Below are 19,308 nucleotides of genomic sequence, written 5' to 3' on the forward strand. Positions count from 1 at the left end.
GGTCTGGAGATCCTGAGCTCAAGTAATAATCCCGCCTTGGCCTCCTAAAGTGTGGTGATTACAGGTGTGAGCCACTGTGCCTGGCCTGAAATTTTTCATGAGTTACAAAAAGATGTAGTGACAAAAATTCAAAGGGGTATCTTGTTCATTATTGTCAAGTCAATAATCTAATTTGGTCGAATCAGTTAAAACAATCTCTGGGGAAATATTACATTGAACTTGCTTGACAAAGTTACTTCAGTGGCCCATCTTGTTATCTCTTAAAGCTAGCTAAGGAGATAGAAATGTTTAAAGGAAAGCATTTTTGATATATGACATCACAAAGCATAATACCTCTTAAAGCTAGCTAAGGAGATAGAAATGTTTAAAGGAAAGCATTTTTGATATATGACATCACAAAGCATACTACCTCTTCACCATCTTTTGTATAATTAGTAAGACATATAATCATTATGTTTGAGCTCGTTGGAAATGAAATCACATTTTACCAGGGAGTGAACGGGAATGCACTTGAGTCTGGGGTCCTCATGTCATGACTGCCACTAAAAACAAACACACACAAATTGTTTTCCCTAGATAGATTTTTTTTCTGAAATATTGCAATAGTGAGATTATTGAGTGTGTATGTGACCTGTTATTACTGTTTTTTTATTTTTTGTGAAATATTTCATGTTTATAAAATATTCCATGTCAACAGAGGTAATGACTAACAGCTTCCATGTCTTACTACCCCCAAAATAAAAATAATACATAAAGTTAAAAAGGAGCATTTATGAAATTATAAGTGCCATTTTGCCACAATGATGATACATACTCTTCTTCTTATGAATGTTAAGGTTATTAGATTATTTTGAATTGGCAATTATTTTCTCAGTCAAGAAATTTATTTATTTTTACTTTTAGGTCTTAATGTCATGCAGAACTACCAGATGCCAATAACAGGAGTAGCTATGGGCATTTTATATATGTTTAAACCAAGCTAACAGAAACAGAATGAATTGAGCCAGAATGTTTATAATTTATTAATAAATGTTAAATAATGTATAAACACTAAAATAATCATAAAACAAAACACAAAATAACATTGAAATTAGTATCTAATGCCCTTATTATCATTTTTTATGTGCCATCTCCTTAAATATAACTCTTCTGCAACATCATCATCCTGGCAATCCATGGTGCCACTTCTTCACTGACTTCCTGTCCTTTAGGTTTATTTCCAGAGGTGATATTTGCATTTGTAAACTGAAGTGTCTTTTACGTAAAATAAGTTGTATAGTTATTTTTTAACTCTTTAATAAAATAAGGCACATGGTAAAGGTTGCCTGAATTTGGAGTTGTTTTCTGCTTACTTTTAACAGTACATTCCTAACTTCATAAAATTGGTAACTCTGGAGTTCAATTATTTATTAATAATTCTTTCAGTTCAAGCAATGTATGAATACTGTGTTTGAATGTGAGCAAAATTGACAGAGTCATTATTTTCATAGGAGTTTATAGTTTGGTGAAAGAAATTGCCCTTATCAATAATCATACAATTAAACATGTAATTGAAAATATAATAAATGATATAACGGAGCCCTATATGGTATTATGACAGGTTTGGGAGATCTGAAAATACTTCACCAAAAGAAGTGATGCTTGAATCGAGATCTGAAGTATGAGTAGGTGTTATAAAAACTAATGGGTGTGGAGGAAAAGGCATTTCAGGCAGAGGAAACAAGACATAAAGAAGCACATAATTCAACGCAAAGTTTGGCCTATCCCATTGAAGCCATGAACATCTTTCTGTTTCTCACAAACTGTGGGTCTGTTGATTTATTTGGATATTTCAGCTATTTATGGCAGCTTCTGAGTTGTTAATATGAGTATGGGTTTCTTAGAATGATATTCTACATGAGGGGCATCATTATACTCTATCACTTTTCAAACATCTGATAAGAACCGGGTATTTATCCATGTTGGATGATCTTTCTTCAGTGTCTGTAGTAGCAACTGCCATGATGAGTAACCACATGATTTCTGGACACTGGAGACCCCTGCCTACTGATCATTAGACAAGAAACTGGTCCTCAATAAAACTGAAAACCCAGGTGGTGGGAATGATTGAGCGGTAGTAAATCAAAAATGTGTGTATAGAAGAGTCCAAACTTTTACTTTATATTTTAACGATTTAAAAATGCTTCCAAGTGTGCTGGAAGCACACCTGCATACTAGGTAATATTGTTATCATGAATTTGGACAATCTCAATAGACTAAAAGTGTGTTACTCTAATTGCTTTCAGAGAGAAGGGCTGTGAGTAAATTATTCTAAAACATCAACCTCATTTTTGGTTAGTAACTTCTAACATTTAACTGGCTTATATTTAAATATGTCAATCCATGTATTTAATGGGGCCACATTTTGCAACTAGATTATCTTGGTGCATTCAACTGGAAGTGGATATGTTATAAATATCGAGACAACAGGGTGTTCATGTCAGAAAATCAGAAAGCTGCATACCAACACTGAATTCTCCTTTCCTTTTTTTTTTAAAAAAAAAAAAAAAAAAGAGTCTCACTCTGTTGCTCATGATGGAGTTCAGTGGCGCGATCTTGGCTCACTGCAATCTCCGCCTCCCAGGGTCAAGCAATTCTCGTGTCCCAGCCTCTTGAGTAGCTGGGATTACAGGCATGTGTCACCATGCCTGGATAATTTTTGTATTTTTTGGTAGAGACAGGGTTTCGCCATGTTGGCCAGGCTAATCTTGAATTCCTGGCTTCAAGTGATCTGCCCGTCTTGGCCTCCCAAAGTGTTGGGATTACAGGCATGAGCGACCATGCCCAGCCTCTCTTATTCCTTTGGTTCCATTCTATCACAAATAAGGGAGACCCAATTTGGGCTGGGGTCCCAGAATTCTGAGCCACACTTGAGAATTAGGCTGGGCTTGCTTGAGGGCTACAGTTACAGGAAGAGAGCTGGTCAAAAAGCAATATTTGAGCAAGAAACTAAAATAAGACCTCAGTTTTTAATCTTAAGGACCAGAGAACACATACAGTATCCAAATCAAATTCGGGTATTCAGGTGAGAACAAGAGGCTGAACGTGGGATACAGGAGAGTGAGTCTAGAAAAATTCTCCAAGTCGAAGAACGCAGCTTCTTTTAATGGTGCACACTTAGTGTTCAGTCTTAAAGAGAATGCCCTGTTAAGAATGCTAACTGGGGCTCCAGTGCTGATAGATTTTCAACGAGTGGAACTTAGACAACAGGCCATCAGTGTGTAGTTTTATAAGAATCAGTCGTAGTTATAAGAAACATTCATGTCTATTTCAAACTTTATAAAGTATAGAAAAAATGTTGAAACTGTACACACTATATCACATAGCATCTTTTTTATAAAACACCACAGAGAAATATTTCTTTTAATTCTCGGAGTTAATAGCAATATATCTTACCAAGCAACTCATTTTTTAACTTACTGATATATGAATCTTAAAGCAACAGTGTTCCCTTCCTTGGATTAGTTGATAAGAAGATCAGAACCAATCTGTGACTCGTTTCTAGTAATTACTCAGGAATTAATGAAATGCATTTTTGCTTTCATAGTTCATACTATTTTCATGCCATTTTCTCTTCTCTTTGATGTCCTCATGTTTATCTTTTACTAAATTGTTTTATGAAACACAATCCTTTGCTTTTTGTGGGGGGGTAAGAAACAAGTGAAATACAAGTGAAATATATTAAACGAAATAAGTGGAAAATATTGTTTTACAAAAGGAGAGAATATATGATTTTTGCTTATTATAAAAACAACACATGCTCATTTTAAAAGAAATTGAGTAAGAGAAGAGAACATAAAACAAAATCAAAGACCTCTCAAAATATCCTCTCTTCACACACCTGTAACAGTTTAGTGGTTTTTCCTGCCTAGACAGAATATACATGTGTTCTCTCTCTCTGTCTCTGTCTCTCTCTCTTTACATATATATGTAGTACTGTCTCTGTCTTTGTCTCTCTCTCACTCTACATATATATGTATATAGATATAAATACACACACACACACATATATATATACACACACATACCACACATACACCTACATACATAACTATAGGCACACATGTACATAGACATAATCTCATATATGTAAATATAAGCACGCATGAAAACACACTGGTAAATGATACCATATTCTGTCATCTATTCTCTAAATTGCTTTTTCCACATAACAACTTGCAGAGTTTAAAATAACATTTCAATAATTTCAATACATACAGATCTCAATACAGACATATCATCATTTATTTTACAATTTCTGTCCTGAAAGATATTTGGGTGGTTTCCAGATGTATACTATTATATGTAATATTGCAATATAGTATTTCTTTGCTCACTTATTCGATTATATTCTTAGTCTAAGTTGCTAAACATAGAATTAATGGGACAAAACTATGCACATTAAAATATTGATATATATTATGTGATTACCCACCAATGTTTTCCTGATTTATATTTCCTGATTTCCTGATATATTGTTCACTGAAAATGTACATAAGAAAGTTGCTATGTCTGTACACCATCTCAAATTCTTTTAAATTATTCATCTTTTTCCAAAATGATAGATGAAAAATTGTTTCAGTTTTTATTTCTTTGTCTGTTCGTAAGGTAGAAAAACTTTTCAAATGTGTATTTGTCATACATTTTTCTTCCTTTTTGAATTTTCTGTTCATGGCCTTTATCTATTTTTCTCTTAAGTTTTTAATCTTTTTTTATTCAGTGCTCTTTATTATAGTATGAATGAAGTAATGATCATTTTTTATTTCCATAAACCATTAAACAATTTATCCTATATTAAATACTTTATCCTTTTCTCACTGATTTGGAATGCTACCTTTACTAAACCCTAAATTTTCAATATATGCATGTGCCTTATTCTTGACCATTTATCCAGCTGGTTGAATAATTGGTTTATTTCTAAATTATTACCATGCTGTTTGAATTAATAGCCTATATGATATGTTCTGCTATCTTATAAGGAAAAAGTCTTTTTATTTTTTCAAAATGTTCTTTACTATTCTTACATTTAAATCAAATTTTAATTCAAGTAATCCCTTAAAATCCCACTGGGGATTGCCATTTTTAAATAAGCCTCTGACCTTATCTGTCTGAAGTGTTGCATTTTTCTAAAATCCCATTTCAAACTGCTTACTTTCAGCCACCCCAATGATAATCTTACTCCATTAGTATACTATGTTCTCGTAATTTTTCCCTTAGTGAATCAGCCAATAACTTAGCTTTAGAACACACTGCCTTAAATTTTGTGGATAAAAGACTCATTGAGAATTGGATAAACATTCTCTCAGAAATATGTGCCTACCTCCAAATGTAATGAATCTTGTAAAGCCACATAACCCAAGGTTAAGAATTTACTTTGCAGAGGCACTTCTCTAAACTTACAGAGGGGGCTTTATCCCGTCAGAGTTATTTTCACTCTTATGTTGTTTTTTTTCATAAGTTAGATCAAAACTGTTATTTCTCTTCATAATATTATAATTTCACTCTGTCTTCATAATCTTAACTCAAATTATAGGCTGCTTCTCCTCATACCAACCTATACTCACAGTATCTCTTGTTTCATTACAGTGCAATAAAAAAGATCACCAGAACTTTTTGGCTCAAACCCAAGTTCTATCTTTGAACATGAATATGTGTCTATTTTTCTGAGATTCAATATTCCCTTCCATCATCTATAAAATGGGTAAACTAATCACTAACTCTGTGTGTTTCAAAGAGATTATTAAGAAAATCAAATATATCCTGTCTGAGAGAGCACAAACTAAAAAGACAAGGTTTCATTATTATTTCCACATTTAAAAGCTCATCACTTATTAAAAGTCTATATAAAACCATTCACTGTGCAAGGTCCTAATATACCTAATGAGGGAAACATATAAAACAAATAATTAAACTGCAATTGGTAACTGCTAGAGTACAAATAATATACGAAAGCTATGGGAAAGCCCAGAAAAGAAAAATATTCCCACTTTGGGAGAACGAGGCGGATGGATGACGAGGTCAAGCGTTTCAGACCAGCCTGGCCAACACAGTGAAACCCCGTCTCTACTAAAAATACAAAAAATTAGCCGGACGTGGCGGCAGGTGCCTGTAGTCCCAGCTACTCGGGAGGCTGAGGCAGGAGAATCGCTTGAACCCTGCAGGCGGAGCTTGCAGTGAGCCGAGATCGCGCCACTCCACTCCAGCCCGGACGACAAATAAAAATAAAAAATAAAAATAACAAAAATTAAAAAAGAAAGAAAAGAAAAATATTCCTTCTTTGTGTAGGAATATCCGCAAGAGGGTAACATGAACTGAGTTTGAAAAGATATTCATGAGTTTTCTGAACAGGTAAGGAAGGGGTGTTGTAGAGCATAGGGAAAGCAATCTAGAAGGAAGCAGCAGCCTCGGCAAGAAAGACAGGTGTGAAAAGGCACAGAGAACTCAGACCACGGCCAGAATTTAAGTGTAATTATTTCATGAGGTTTACAAAAGGGGACAAAATTTAGACTTTCTGCAAGAAAGACCGACTGGGCCAACATTCTGAAGAGTCAAACTAAGAAATTTAGTCTTTATCTTGAAGGCAAAGAGAAATTATCTTAAGATTTAGAAGAAGATGATGGTGAAATTGGTAGCCTGGAGTGTAAAAAAAGAAAAAACATAAAACGGAGTGAGGAGAGGTTGGAGCCAGAGATCACTTAGAGGCTATTGCGATAGTTTAGTGAATAGAGGATAAGTGCTTGAACTAGGGAAGTGGCAAGGGAAAAACACAAGAGTTATTTCTGAGGAAGATTCAAAAGATCTTGGTGGTCTTTGAGACCCAAAGTTAGGGGAGAGGAAGAGTCTAAGAATGCCACAGGCCAGAGACAACTCGACGGATGTGATGCCCCACGTTGAGATGGAGCAATAATTATAAATGCTCATTTAGATGACAAAGCAAATTTTATAGAGTTCTCAATCTCCAAAGTGGTATGGTGAGGTTTGGGACAATGGTGGTAGGTGTGAATATAGGGTCCAACCAATTTAGCTGATAAGTTTTAAACAATAAGGTAAAGTGGCTTATTCTTTGGGAAAAATCAGTTTTCTTATTTTTAAATGTAGAAAAAAATGTTCCTCAGGGTAAAAATAGCCACAACATCTTTTGAAACATAATACAGTGCTATTTGGTGTAATCCCTTAGCAACATTGCTGTTATGAGCCAGTACTAGCAGCATTCAAGTTATAGACTCACATATTGCATATTTTTAAACCTGTAGATGGATAATAAGCTGTGAGAGGGACATAAGTGTGTCCATGATAGACCTCAGACATTTAAATAATTAGCAAAATCATAAACAGAATTAAGTCTTTTTAGATGATTATTCTATTTGATCTTTAAGAACTCTTCCCAAGACATGCCTCCAAAACCACATTAAAGTTTAGAGATAGAAATTAGTGAGCAAGCCATCAGGGTGTGTGTGTGTGTGTTTGTGTGTGTGTGTGTGTGTGTGTGTAAATGTATCCAAATTGGAAAGTGAAAGAATGTTTGTTTTCTGAAGTCATCTCTCTTGTGCTAATATTTGAATATTCCACTTACTCACAAATGTTTTTTAAATGTAATTTCCAAACGTTTGGTTCAAGGCTATAACCTGGAAGTTGGAGATACTGATGGTTAAAAGATGGCCACGATATGTAAAATGTAAAGTAATTATCAGCAGATATGGAGGATACAGTTTGTAGTTACGGTTTGGGCAGTAAACTAGTCGTATTAAGTAATTTAACCCCTCATGACACATGTTTCTTCAAATGTAAAAGATGGACAGTGGTGGACTAGGTTAGTTTAAGCCTCAGTCCCTTCTCTTCTCGACATTCCATAATCTTAGAGAAATATGTCTTGTTAATGTGGTCAATTACCTGTTTTCATGCTACTGCTGCACATGAGGGCAAATGAACCCAGATGATCCAATTAGAATAAGATAAGGACTTAGGAACATTCCCTGCTTGGGGATTTGTTCTTATCCTTTCCCTTCTACCACCTCTGCCCACCACCTCCCATTTCCATGAAACACAGAAGGTACATCATTTTAGAATCAAAATGTAAAAAGGTGATGGATTCATTATGTTTTTCTGATTAATCAAAGGCTTAGAACACACTAGCTGATAAAGTATTAAATTAAGTTACCAAGACAATATTCTATTGGAGGCAAATGAAGAAAGGTTCAAACTAGTTTCAAAAAAATTAAAAAGTCTAATACTGTGTTACTGTGTTGGCAATATGTAGGAAATGTAAAAAATATACATTTTCCTTGCATTTTTTGCTATTTAAATATCCTTAGTGTCCTTACATATTAAAATTTAAAGATGTCAACCTTATGTCAGTTTTCGAATATGTTTTTTTAAAAGATACTGTTTCCTAAATTCAAATTCACTGATGTAGACAATCTGAATGGCCAATTTTTCAATTAATTATTTTGGTAATGTGAAATCTAAATTTTACATCATGAACTTAGATTACCATTACATCCTTTAATGAAGAAAAAATTACACTAATAACTTGAAAAATCAATAAAACAATAAAGAAATAGCTTTTATAACCTAGCATAGAAAAATGAAAACCTAATTTCTTTTATTATTTAAATATTACAATATGTTTTCTTTATTTAATATATGATGTTAACGTATTTAAAAAACTAATGTTGCCAGGCACGGTGGCTTACGTCTATATCCCAGCACTTTGGGAGGCCGAGGCGGGCGGATAACTTGAGGCCAGGAGTTTGAGACCAGCTTGGCCAACACGGTGAAGCCCCATCTCTAATAAATATACAAAAAATAGTCAGGCGTGGTGGCTCGTGCCTGTGGTCCCAGCTACTTGAGAGGCCAAGGCAGGAGAATCCCTTGAACCTGGGAGGTGGAGTTTGCAGTGAGCCAAGATTGTGCCACTGCACACTCCAGCCTGGGTGACAGAGCGAGACTCCGTTTAAAAAACAAACAAACAAACAAAAAACAGCTAATGTCAAGTAAATATAATATGCACAGGATTTATATTTTGTGTGATTATAGGTTTTAGCTCTTTTCCTTCTACCTAAATTGGGCCAGGCATGGTGGTTCAAGCTTCTAATCCCAGCACTTCGGGAGTCTGATGCAGGAGGATCACTTGAGCACAGGTGTTCAAGGCTACAGTGAGCTATGATTGTGCCACTGTACTCCAACCTGGGTGACAGAGGAAGACCCTGTCTCTAAAAAAAAAAATAAATATAAATAGATAAAAATAAATGAATCAAATAAAGTATCTAAATCAAATGTCCCCTTCTGGATATTTGTATCACTATAATCCATATTTTATAATATCAAGGAATCATCCATGCTGCTGGTATTTTCAACCTTACTGTATTACATTATTGAAAATACACAGCTCCTGTGTATTTCAAAAAACACATTACTGATAAGGAAAATATTTTGTTGTGTAAAGTCAAAGAAACAATAAAATTACTTACGAGTACAGTTAAATAGTTGTCACATTTTGAAGACTATTGGTTGAAATGATTAATCTGATATGTACATTTTTAAAGAGTGTTTTAAACTTTTTTCATATTTCATTTAGTTCTCTTGGTAACTTAAAAGACTCATTTCTCTGATAATTTTATTGTTTGAAATTTCCTGCATGTTGAGATTAAGATATGAATCTACCTTGTTTGACAGACACAGTTTATACACAAAATTTATTTAACATATCCAAATTTTCCATGGACTTAAAAGAATTGACCACAAAATATCTAAGGGTTGTCTCCTTACTGCTTACATAAATTTTTTCATTAAACCAAGATTCCTCTTTCCCATTGCTTCACAAACTGTTACAAATTCTCGAAATTTCAGCCAAGATAATATCTGGAAATGCTACAGTACATGCTAGAAATAGCTTTATAAAAGACATATCTTTCTTGATAATCCATAGGGAATCATTCATCCATTCACCCATGAGGCATTTTCAGAGACATTAACTTGATAAGACTATTTAAATCCCCCATTTGGATGATGGTAAGATGGTAGTGCGCACATACACACAAACACACACACACACACACCTTTTCTTGTTTGCTTTTAGAAAATTATTGAAAAAGACGTTAGATGTTCTCACTAGCTTTAATTTGTCTGAACACTGTTTCATAAGTATTATTATATGCATTTTACAAAGTCAACAAATACACTGGCTTGCCTCTATTGTCATCCTTAACAACAGTTTATACTGCCCAGAGTTCCGTTAAAATCTCTAATTACTTCTAGAAGCTTGTGATATATGTCATTTTGTTAAAAATGGATTTAAACCATATCTCATTTTTAGTTCATTCAGGCTTTACGTCCTGTGGTATCAGTCGACATAAACTTCATGTTGGTTTCCTATATTTCTTGATGCTTTCAACAGGCCCAGGTTCTGCACACATTTATTTTAGGTGGGCTCACCACCTTTGATGAGGCAGGAGACTTGGTTTCAGTCTTAGCTCTAGCACTCACAGTCTATGTGATACTGAACAAATTGCTCGCATCTTCTGGGGCTCAGCATTCTTGTCTATCAAATAGAGATAATACCATCTCATCTCAGTGTTGTTGTAGGATTCAAATAAGTTAATAAATGTAAAATTTCTTTGATAATTTAAAAGCATTGTTGCTGTTCTCTTTAAAATCAAAAAATATTGTTGCTGCTCTCTTTAAAGAATGAAACTAATATCCACGTCCTCCTTAAAGATACATTTATTTGCAAAAGCAACTCTATTAAGGAAAAACATGACATGCAATGTGTGAGCATGTGGGGAATATGCAAGTGTTGTAAAGAATTTTAAGTCTAAGGATCCTTAAAGAGAATGACAATGATATATCAGGTGAGCCGCGGTGGCAGCTACATATAAATATTACACATCTTAGTTTGCCTGTGAACCATTCAACTAAAAATTTCAAATAGAACAATTAATCAATGTAGAGAGCATAGCAAAAATAAATTCAAATCAATGATGCAATACCTCTATTCCAATTAGCTTATTTTTCTTTCTTCTACTCTCTCAGGCATATTCTATTTTATTAAAAAAATGAAGTCAATTAAGAAACTCTACAAAATCAGTCAGCCCACAGATCAAGCTAGAACTCTTGTTCTTATTTAATGTTTATTATGGGCTCATCATCACACAGTATTTTTCTATTAATAGGTCAAATATACAAAGTATCATGCTTGCCTTCGTTCTATCATTGGGGTCCTACATAGTGTAGTGCTCAACCAAAGGGGATAGAGGACATCCACCTCTTCAAACAAAGGGTCTTAGCAGTCTTGGCTGAAAAATGAAACTTTTATATTAATTTATGAAAGTCTGCAGTCTACACCAATTATCAGAGTTTAAATTGATCTGAATGGAGGTTATTAACTACAATTCTTATTCTTCCCATCCAACAGGTACAAGAACATCTCCAACAAGGTACCTAAGGGTGTGAGGCAGGCAAAGGGCTAAGAGCATATATGCAAGCTGAAATGATGTGTATACATCAGGGTTATGATAGTTGGGCTGGATTCCCTTGTACATAGTGTATACAACGGAGAGACATGCTCACACACACACACACAAAAAACCTCAAACACTCATTTGAACACCATTATGATTTTCTGATCAGTCCAACCTACTGTCAGCCAGAGTTGGACAAACAATCCCAGCCCTAGATTTTCCTGTTTCCACACCCAGACCTGATTTACAGTTTATAACTGCCCATTGTCCGGACTTGTGGCTTGGAGGTGCAGTACACCGATGCCTGTCCACAGCTAAGGTTAGATGACGACCCCTCTATTTTACTATTAGATAAGCCAAGGATCAGCAGCTCCTGAAATCTTTTTCCTGTGCCTGTGTTGGGGAGGGGATACACAGCGTGGAGGGCCTGGGACAGGGAAAAAAGGAGCTGTCCCTGGGTTATCAGGAAAGGGACCAAACGTGGGCCCCACATCCACCTCCATGCCTGAGTTAAGAATCTGGAGCTCTCTTCAGAATGGCTGTAATTGGTCCTTTACTCATTTCCTTGAAGAAGCAGCGGTCAACTTCTATTAAAACTCCCGGTTGATAGGCGGCTTCCTTGCCCTGTCTTCCGGAGCACTTACGTTAAGGGGAAATCACTATAATCAAATCTCTACGTCTTGCCTGCTGCTAAAACAAGGCGCTTTCTTCCTGGGATTTTGCAGGGACGACTGATACACACACGGTCTCCCTACACACAAGCTCGCACACACCGATACAGTGTAACTCCCACAGCGTCCTCGCTCCTTCTCCCTCCCTTACCCCCTTCTCTCTCTCAAGGATTGCTGAACATTTTGCTCCAAACTCTCCAAGTCACCCACGTGTGTGTTCTCCCCTTTTGCTGTTCAATTTACTTCTCTACCTGACGAAGAGAAATGCGAGTTGTTCTCAGGCTTTTAACTGCAATCCTGGGACCAGGCTTTCTCACTCCCGCCTCCTCCCCAGTCAGAGCAGACCCACCGACCCTCCTCCCAGTGGGGTGAGTGGACAGATGCTGGGTGCTTTCGCTGGTCAAATCCTGCAAAACCTTCACCTTCTCTTCTCCACCCAGAGCAAACTGATTTTGCCTGTTTAGTCTCACTAGACAGGGTGGTATGGAAGTGGGTGGGGAGAGGGCTGGTGCGTGGCACAGATAACTGGGAAGCGCGTGCACCACACACACACACACACCACACACACACACACACGGCCCCAGTTAACATTTATGCAGTACTTTTGGGGGGTCTCTTACACACACCTGAATAGCATACTCTCAATAAAGGACAGGCACACCCCTGTTTGTCCTCCCCCAATTTCCAGACTAGCATTTTACCCTGGGTCTAGAATTGGTGGTGATAAGCCGACTTAGATGGAGTATTTGAGAAGAGGGGAGGTGACCCTTTGCCTGAATGGGGGAGGGGGCGCTCTCCACTCACCGCCTGAGTCCCTGGAAGGAGGAGGGCCAGGACATCCTGGATTTCTTCAGGCCGGGCCGGTGGCCGGTCTCCACCGCATAGGAGGTGCGGTCCATGGCGCGACAGTACAGGTAGCGCTCGGTGTCCGAGTAGCCGCGATGCCGGACACGGCCGGTGGCCCCGCTCGAGGCATAGCGGCCGCGGGCAGCCCCGGGCGGCGGTGGAGGCGGCGGCAGGGGGGGCGGCGGCGGCGGCGGCTGTAGCGGACACTGGGGCTGGGGCTGGGGCTGGGGCGAGGGTGGCGGCGGCAGGGGCAGGTGGTGATGGGGATGCAGGAGGTGGAACTGGGGCTGCCGGAGCGGGTACTGGTGGTGCTGCTCGTGCCTCCAGAGATGCTTGGGGGCTTTGAGCGTGGCCCCGCCGGCGCTGTCGCTGCCCTCTCCGCTGCCCGCCCTGGCCGGCGCGCTGCTGCCCTCTGCCTCCATCCTGGCTCGCGGCTCCGCGCCCTGCTGCCCAGCCCGAGTTCACCCCGCTGGCCGGAGCGCCTTCCTGATGCTGCTGCTGCTGCCGCCGCCGCCGCTTCTGCAGCCCAGCAGAGGCTGGTGCTTAGCTTCTCACTTGAAGGCGCCAGAGCCTCAGGGCTACCGAGAGGGGGCCCTGCCAGCGGGAGGGGTCACAGAACGCGGCAGGGCTCCTTCCACCGAGGCTATGGCAGAGACACGCTCCCGGGCTCCCCAAGTCACCAAGACTAGGGTGCGCGGTGCCCGGTTTCGCCAGAGGTTGGTCCTTCTTCCTCCCCTTCTGCTTCCCTTCCTTCCTTTGGGCGCCGGCGGCGAGAGCAGGGATTGTCAGCAACACGAGCTGCAGAAGCAGCAGCAGCGGCGGCGGCGGCAGTGGTAGCCGCCTCCCCGGTCCAGGGCACCGGAACCCTGATCCCGGAGCTGCTGAAAAGTTGGACAGCTCCAGGCTGGCACGCCCGAGCTGTCTTTCTCCAAAACCACTCCAGCCAGTCAGGAGTCAGACCTGTCCTCCTGATCCTTCCCCTCGCCGTGCCCGCGCCTCCCTCCCCCACACTGCTCCCCACTGCCCCGGAGTCTTCCTCTTCACCTCCGCTTGCCTCAGTGCTCTTCGAGAAATGGAGTTTGGCGATTCCTGGTTGGTTTTCAGAGCTTGTTGACGATGATCCCCATGCTGGTGTTTCCAAAGATAAGGAATGTGACCTGGCAAAGTTGCCTGGAATATTGTCTATGCGCGTCGCTGAGAAATTGGATCTAGGTGAAGATCCAATAGTAAGATTAATTCAGTCTCTTTCCCTGACATAGGATAAAACATTGTGTGGCTCTTTCCCACAGCAGGGAGAATGCCCAATGTTTCCTCTTGAAGATCTTCCTCCAACTTGGCCCCGGGAGTGGTCCTCGCTGGAAATCAAGGCGAGTCGTCCTTAGTTGCAGAGCCATGGCTGAGCCCGCTGGCCAGAGTTAAGCTTAAGGCACCTTTTCAATCACAAACCTCTGATAATCTTCAGAACTCTCTACCTTCAGTGCCTGCCTGCAATTTGCCTTTCTGCCACTTCCAGCAGAACACAGCTCTATTACCAAAGTGTTTTAAAAACATGTTGTATCAATATTCACAGAAATTAGAGTCCTATGAGGCACTAGAATCCAAATTCAAGTTTTGTTTTCCTTTAATTAGCATTTTCCTGCAGTGTCAAATGTTTTCTTTAGAAGCCAAGAGGATTTCAGAGCAATATACAGACACTTTTTTCCCTGTACCTTTTTTATTTGACCATATTACTTAAAGATGAAATGCCATTTGCTTACTGTTAAAATAATTCTAGAATGTTTCTATGTGGAAGTTACCACAGTACCATCCATTATTTGAACGACAATATATTTAGGACTCACAACAACTTGTTGGCTGTGTAATTATTCTATTCTTCCCACACATTCAGTCTTAACATAATTTCATATGTACATTTCATGCATATCATGTAATGGATGCTAGAGTACCAGAATCAGGAACCATGTCTCAAACTCTCTAGACTGCTGAAAATTCAACACTCTCCACACAGTCTATATGCCACTGGGAAAATAATGCCAATGAAAATAAGTGCTCACTTTGCTTATCAGCAAGAACAGTCCATGAAATGTGCAAGTGGCAGGAGAAGGCCCTGATCATCTCTTCATGCTATTTATTTATTTATGGTTGGAAATATACCTTTCCTCCATCAGTTTAATATGAGCCCTCTGCTCATATGTGGACTATACACAAAATCTGAGAAAGGTTGTGTCTTAAGAGAAACAAGGCAATCTCCTAAGCACCACTCTCCACTGTGTAGGACTAAACTATACTTTACAAAGGCACTCTTTTTGCCCCTTTGCAGTCACAAGTGTGACTGGTGGCAGTGGTCGAAGTATTTATCATGCCTAGGAGGGCACTAAGCCAGTATTTTCCCAAACACAAAAGGAGAGAAATGAAAGTGTTCTGCAGTATAGACTGCCTTTTTCTTTTTATTCATTGCATTATTAACATCCAAAACCATTTTAAAGAAGTATACAAATTTCTTCTTTCCCCTGAAATGCTTGCCACCTTTCCCCTCAATATAACTGTGGCAAAATACCTCTGTCTGAAACTCTTATTCTAATTTCTCATATACTAACAGTACAAGTAACTTATAATTTTTTCTAGATTAAATTGGTATAATTCAAATCTAACCTGATTTTCACCAATTTGCTCCTTCCTTTTTACTCATGAATACTTTATCTTTTATATATTACCCATTGATTTTTAAAAATTGTTTGTTTTGTTTTTACTATGTAATTGCAAGTCAGGAACATTTTAAATTGTAAGAAAATCATTTAATATGTTTCCAACTTGTAGAATTTTTAATTTAACTTATAATTCCAAAATGTTATTGATAGTAATAGTTTCTTGTGTGATCTTTGAGGTTATAGCTTGAGTTCCAATCTACCACTTCCTACCCATGTTACTTTAGCTAAATTATTTACCCTCCCTGTCTCCCACATGCAAAGTAGTACTAATATTACCTACTTTACAGAATTTTGCAATTATTTAATGAAATAATACTTAGCACAATGCCTTATATGCAATGAATGTTTAATAAAGGTAGCAATTTTTATTATTCTTGCCAGGCTGGGAAGAATCCTAAATATCACTTTAATCAGCAGTTCCCAGTCTTGGCTGCACGTAGGGAATATCACCTGGGGGAGCTTGAAAAAAAAATGTCTGATGTTGAACCTAGAGCAGTGATTCCAAACTTTGATGTTATCAGAATCACCAGGAGAGCTAATCTAGCACACAAAGACCCAGGCTCCTTGAAGCAGGATAGGGCTTGAGGCTTTATACTTTTACCAAGTTTGTGAGAAGATGCTGCTTCAGAGTAAAGTTTGATCATCATTACCCTGCCTAGACAAATAAAATCAGTATTTCTAGGGGAGGATCAAGGCATCGGCATTTTAAAAAACTCTTCATGTGATTTCATACATCAGTAACTACTGATCCAGACTTAATCTCTCATTAAATGGTTGCAAAAACACTGTAGATACTATTAGTTGACTCGCCCTTGTGTCTCAAATACTTCTAGGGAAATCCAGCTTATAAGCAAAGTTCTCATGAAAATATGCACTTTATCTATTACTCTAGTTGCCTCTATGCTAAAAGAAAATCTTATACTGTTGAATATTGAGCATTCCCAGCCTTCCATTTAAAAACTCTTCTCATTAATCTAGGTATTTCCTACTTTTAGTTAAAACAACAAAAATGTAAAATATTCCATCTACCCATTGGTTTTCCCTGCTTATATGTTAAATAAATTATCCATCTTTTTCCCTATGGTCCACTAGTTGACCATAGATTTTGGAGTTTTATGGGCACAGTCTGCGAGAGATTTTGTGAAGCATTGGGTTAACATGGGACATCCTTGAAAGCTATCACTACTTATCATTAGCACACCTATATAAAAAGTAAAAATCAGGTAAATGATCAGTATCTTTTTCCTGAACAAACTTAAATAAGCAGTTAGTTGGTGTCATTACCATGCATTATGTCATTATCACCCCCACCCTTTTCTGCAAATGCATTTCAAATCTGTCCAAAAGATACAATCAATCACTCAATGTGCTGCTGGGCAATTAACAAGGGAGAACATTCTTGTCAATAATGATGGAGAGTTCTGGCAGAAGTGATGTCAGTTAACAGCTAGCAGAGAGCAAGCACCATTTCTATCCAGAACACAGAGTGAGATGGCAAGTGGCAGTAACGAAGGGTCCATTTCTATTTTGGCAATGGGAGGAAGATTTTTTTTTTTTTACTTTTTTTATTATACTTCGAGTTCTGGGGTCCATGTGCTCAATGTGCAGGTTTGTTACATAGGTGTACATGTGCCATGTTGGTTTGCTGCACCCATCAACTCGTCATTTACATTAGGTATTTCTCCTAATGCTATCCCTCCTCCAGCCTCCCACCCCCTGACAGGCCCCAGTGTGTAATGTTCCCCTCCCTGTGTACATGTGTTCTCATCGCTCAAGTCAATGGGAGGAAGATTTAAAGGAGACTTTCACTTTGCATACATTCTATGTATACTTGAGCACATGAGTGCTACTTCATTTGTAAAGATGGTCATCTTGATGCCCAACAGTCAGCTTAAAATTGGAAATTTTCATCATCAGATGTGTTACAAAAGGCTAAACTCCTGTCTAATTACATATCCAAAAGGCATTGAAAGTCTCAGATTTCACTTAGGTCTTTAATGTTGAGTAGAAACAGGCTCTTAGTATACTTCCTTGAGATATATGAAAGGCTCTTAAATTTGTAAAAACCTATACATATACAAGATAATATTGTCAGAATTGCCACTACAAGTACTAGTATTGAAGTCTCTATCATATTGTTTCCAATGCAGTATATTAGGTTGCTTTTCAGTAATTTTTGTCTAATATGAAATAAACAGAAATATGCAATTAATATGAAACTAAGAAATGCTGTACTTGAATATCCTTGTCTTTGACTAGCACACTAATGCAAATTTAGCAGCACACTAATCTCCAACTAGTTGGAGGCTCAGTATCACAAAATCAGTTTTGTAACTTTCTAGTGATACCATTCCACTTGTCAGCTAAAGGTAAACATATTGCTTATCTACTGTGTGCTAATTCTCAGGACGACTTTGATATTGCATTCACAAACATGCACAAAAAATTACTATCCTCAAGGAGTTTTGTGTCTTGCAGAGGAAATAAATAAATAAGCAACTATAATTTGGGAAGATGGGGGGGAAGAGATATACTGATGCGGATATGTAGTGTCTGCTATGGAAACACAGGAAGAACATTCAACTCTTACGGTTCAGCAAGTCCTCACCAAAGAGAGAGTGGCATCTAATCTGAGGCCAAGACCTCAAGTACACGTTGAAATTAGCTATTTTCAGTATGTGTGAATACGTATGTGTGACCATGAACGTGTGTACGTCTTGGGGAGATGAAGGAGTAAAGGCATTTTGGGCAAAGACTGGCGCAGACAATAACTTAGAGATGAGAGATATTGTGGGGCATTGGACATTCAGAAAATGGCAAATAATTCTATAAACCTGCAAGGACAGCTGAGCAATAAGCAGAAGCCTGATAAAGAATTATTTCTTATTCAGTGTCCCCTAAAGGCAATGTAGTGACTTTGTATACATTATCAAAAGGACTCCCTTCTGGGTGGAGCAGGTTTTAAAGTCGATGAGTAGGATGCAAAGAGAGGGAGAAATAACAGATATGACAGAAGTAAGGAAAATAACAATATGTTGTCCCTGAGAAGATGGGGTTGGGGGTCGTTGAACTGCAGGGCACAGTTGGAAGCATTTGCCCAAACTAGAAAAAGGCCAACATTTCCACTGTTACAGGAAAGGAAGGGGTAAGGATTGATTCAGATGGAATTAATTTTATTGCATTTATTGAACAATTAACATTTGATATTCTGATTCTGGCAAACATTTTCCATATATTATTTTATTTAATTCTTGCAAAAATATGCTTTTTTCTTCACATTTTAACATTATAATGATCAGGATGAGTCTTTCAGTGGAGACTAAACAACTGTGCTAGTCCTCTGCCAATGTTGAGAATAGCCCGTGGGACTCTAACTCTACATAGAAAACACCTGTTCACATGATTGTCTCAACATTAATTCAGGCATTTAACCAATATTTATTGAGCACTTAATATGTGCCAACCCTAAGTTCTGGAGATAAAAAAGTCAATAAAGAAAAGTTCTGGCCCGCCTGTTCTAATTAAAAGAGACAGAATAAACACCTAAGCATATATATATATGTATATATGTATATATATATATAT

General features: G+C 38.2%; 1 protein-coding gene across 2 annotated transcripts in view; it reads right to left on the reverse strand.

Annotated features, from left to right (window-relative positions):
• Positions 1–19,308, reverse strand: part of PDE4D (phosphodiesterase 4D) — a 1,540,268-nt gene that overhangs the window by 923,198 nt on the left and 597,762 nt on the right. Inside the window, exon 1 of one of the 2 annotated variants that reach the window (XM_030797623.1) lies at positions 12,974–13,606. The exons of the other annotated variant lie outside the window; for it this stretch is intronic. Coding sequence (XP_030653483.1) covers positions 12,974–13,437 — 464 coding nt within the window. The 5' untranslated portion in view covers positions 13,438–13,606. Of the gene's footprint in view, positions 1–12,973; positions 13,607–19,308 lie in introns of those variants that run through there. 2 annotated transcript variants of the gene reach the window in all.

This window comes from Nomascus leucogenys, chromosome 18 (genome assembly GCF_006542625.1).
Source record: "Nomascus leucogenys isolate Asia chromosome 18, Asia_NLE_v1, whole genome shotgun sequence".
Lineage (NCBI taxonomy): Eukaryota > Metazoa > Chordata > Mammalia > Primates > Hylobatidae > Nomascus > Nomascus leucogenys.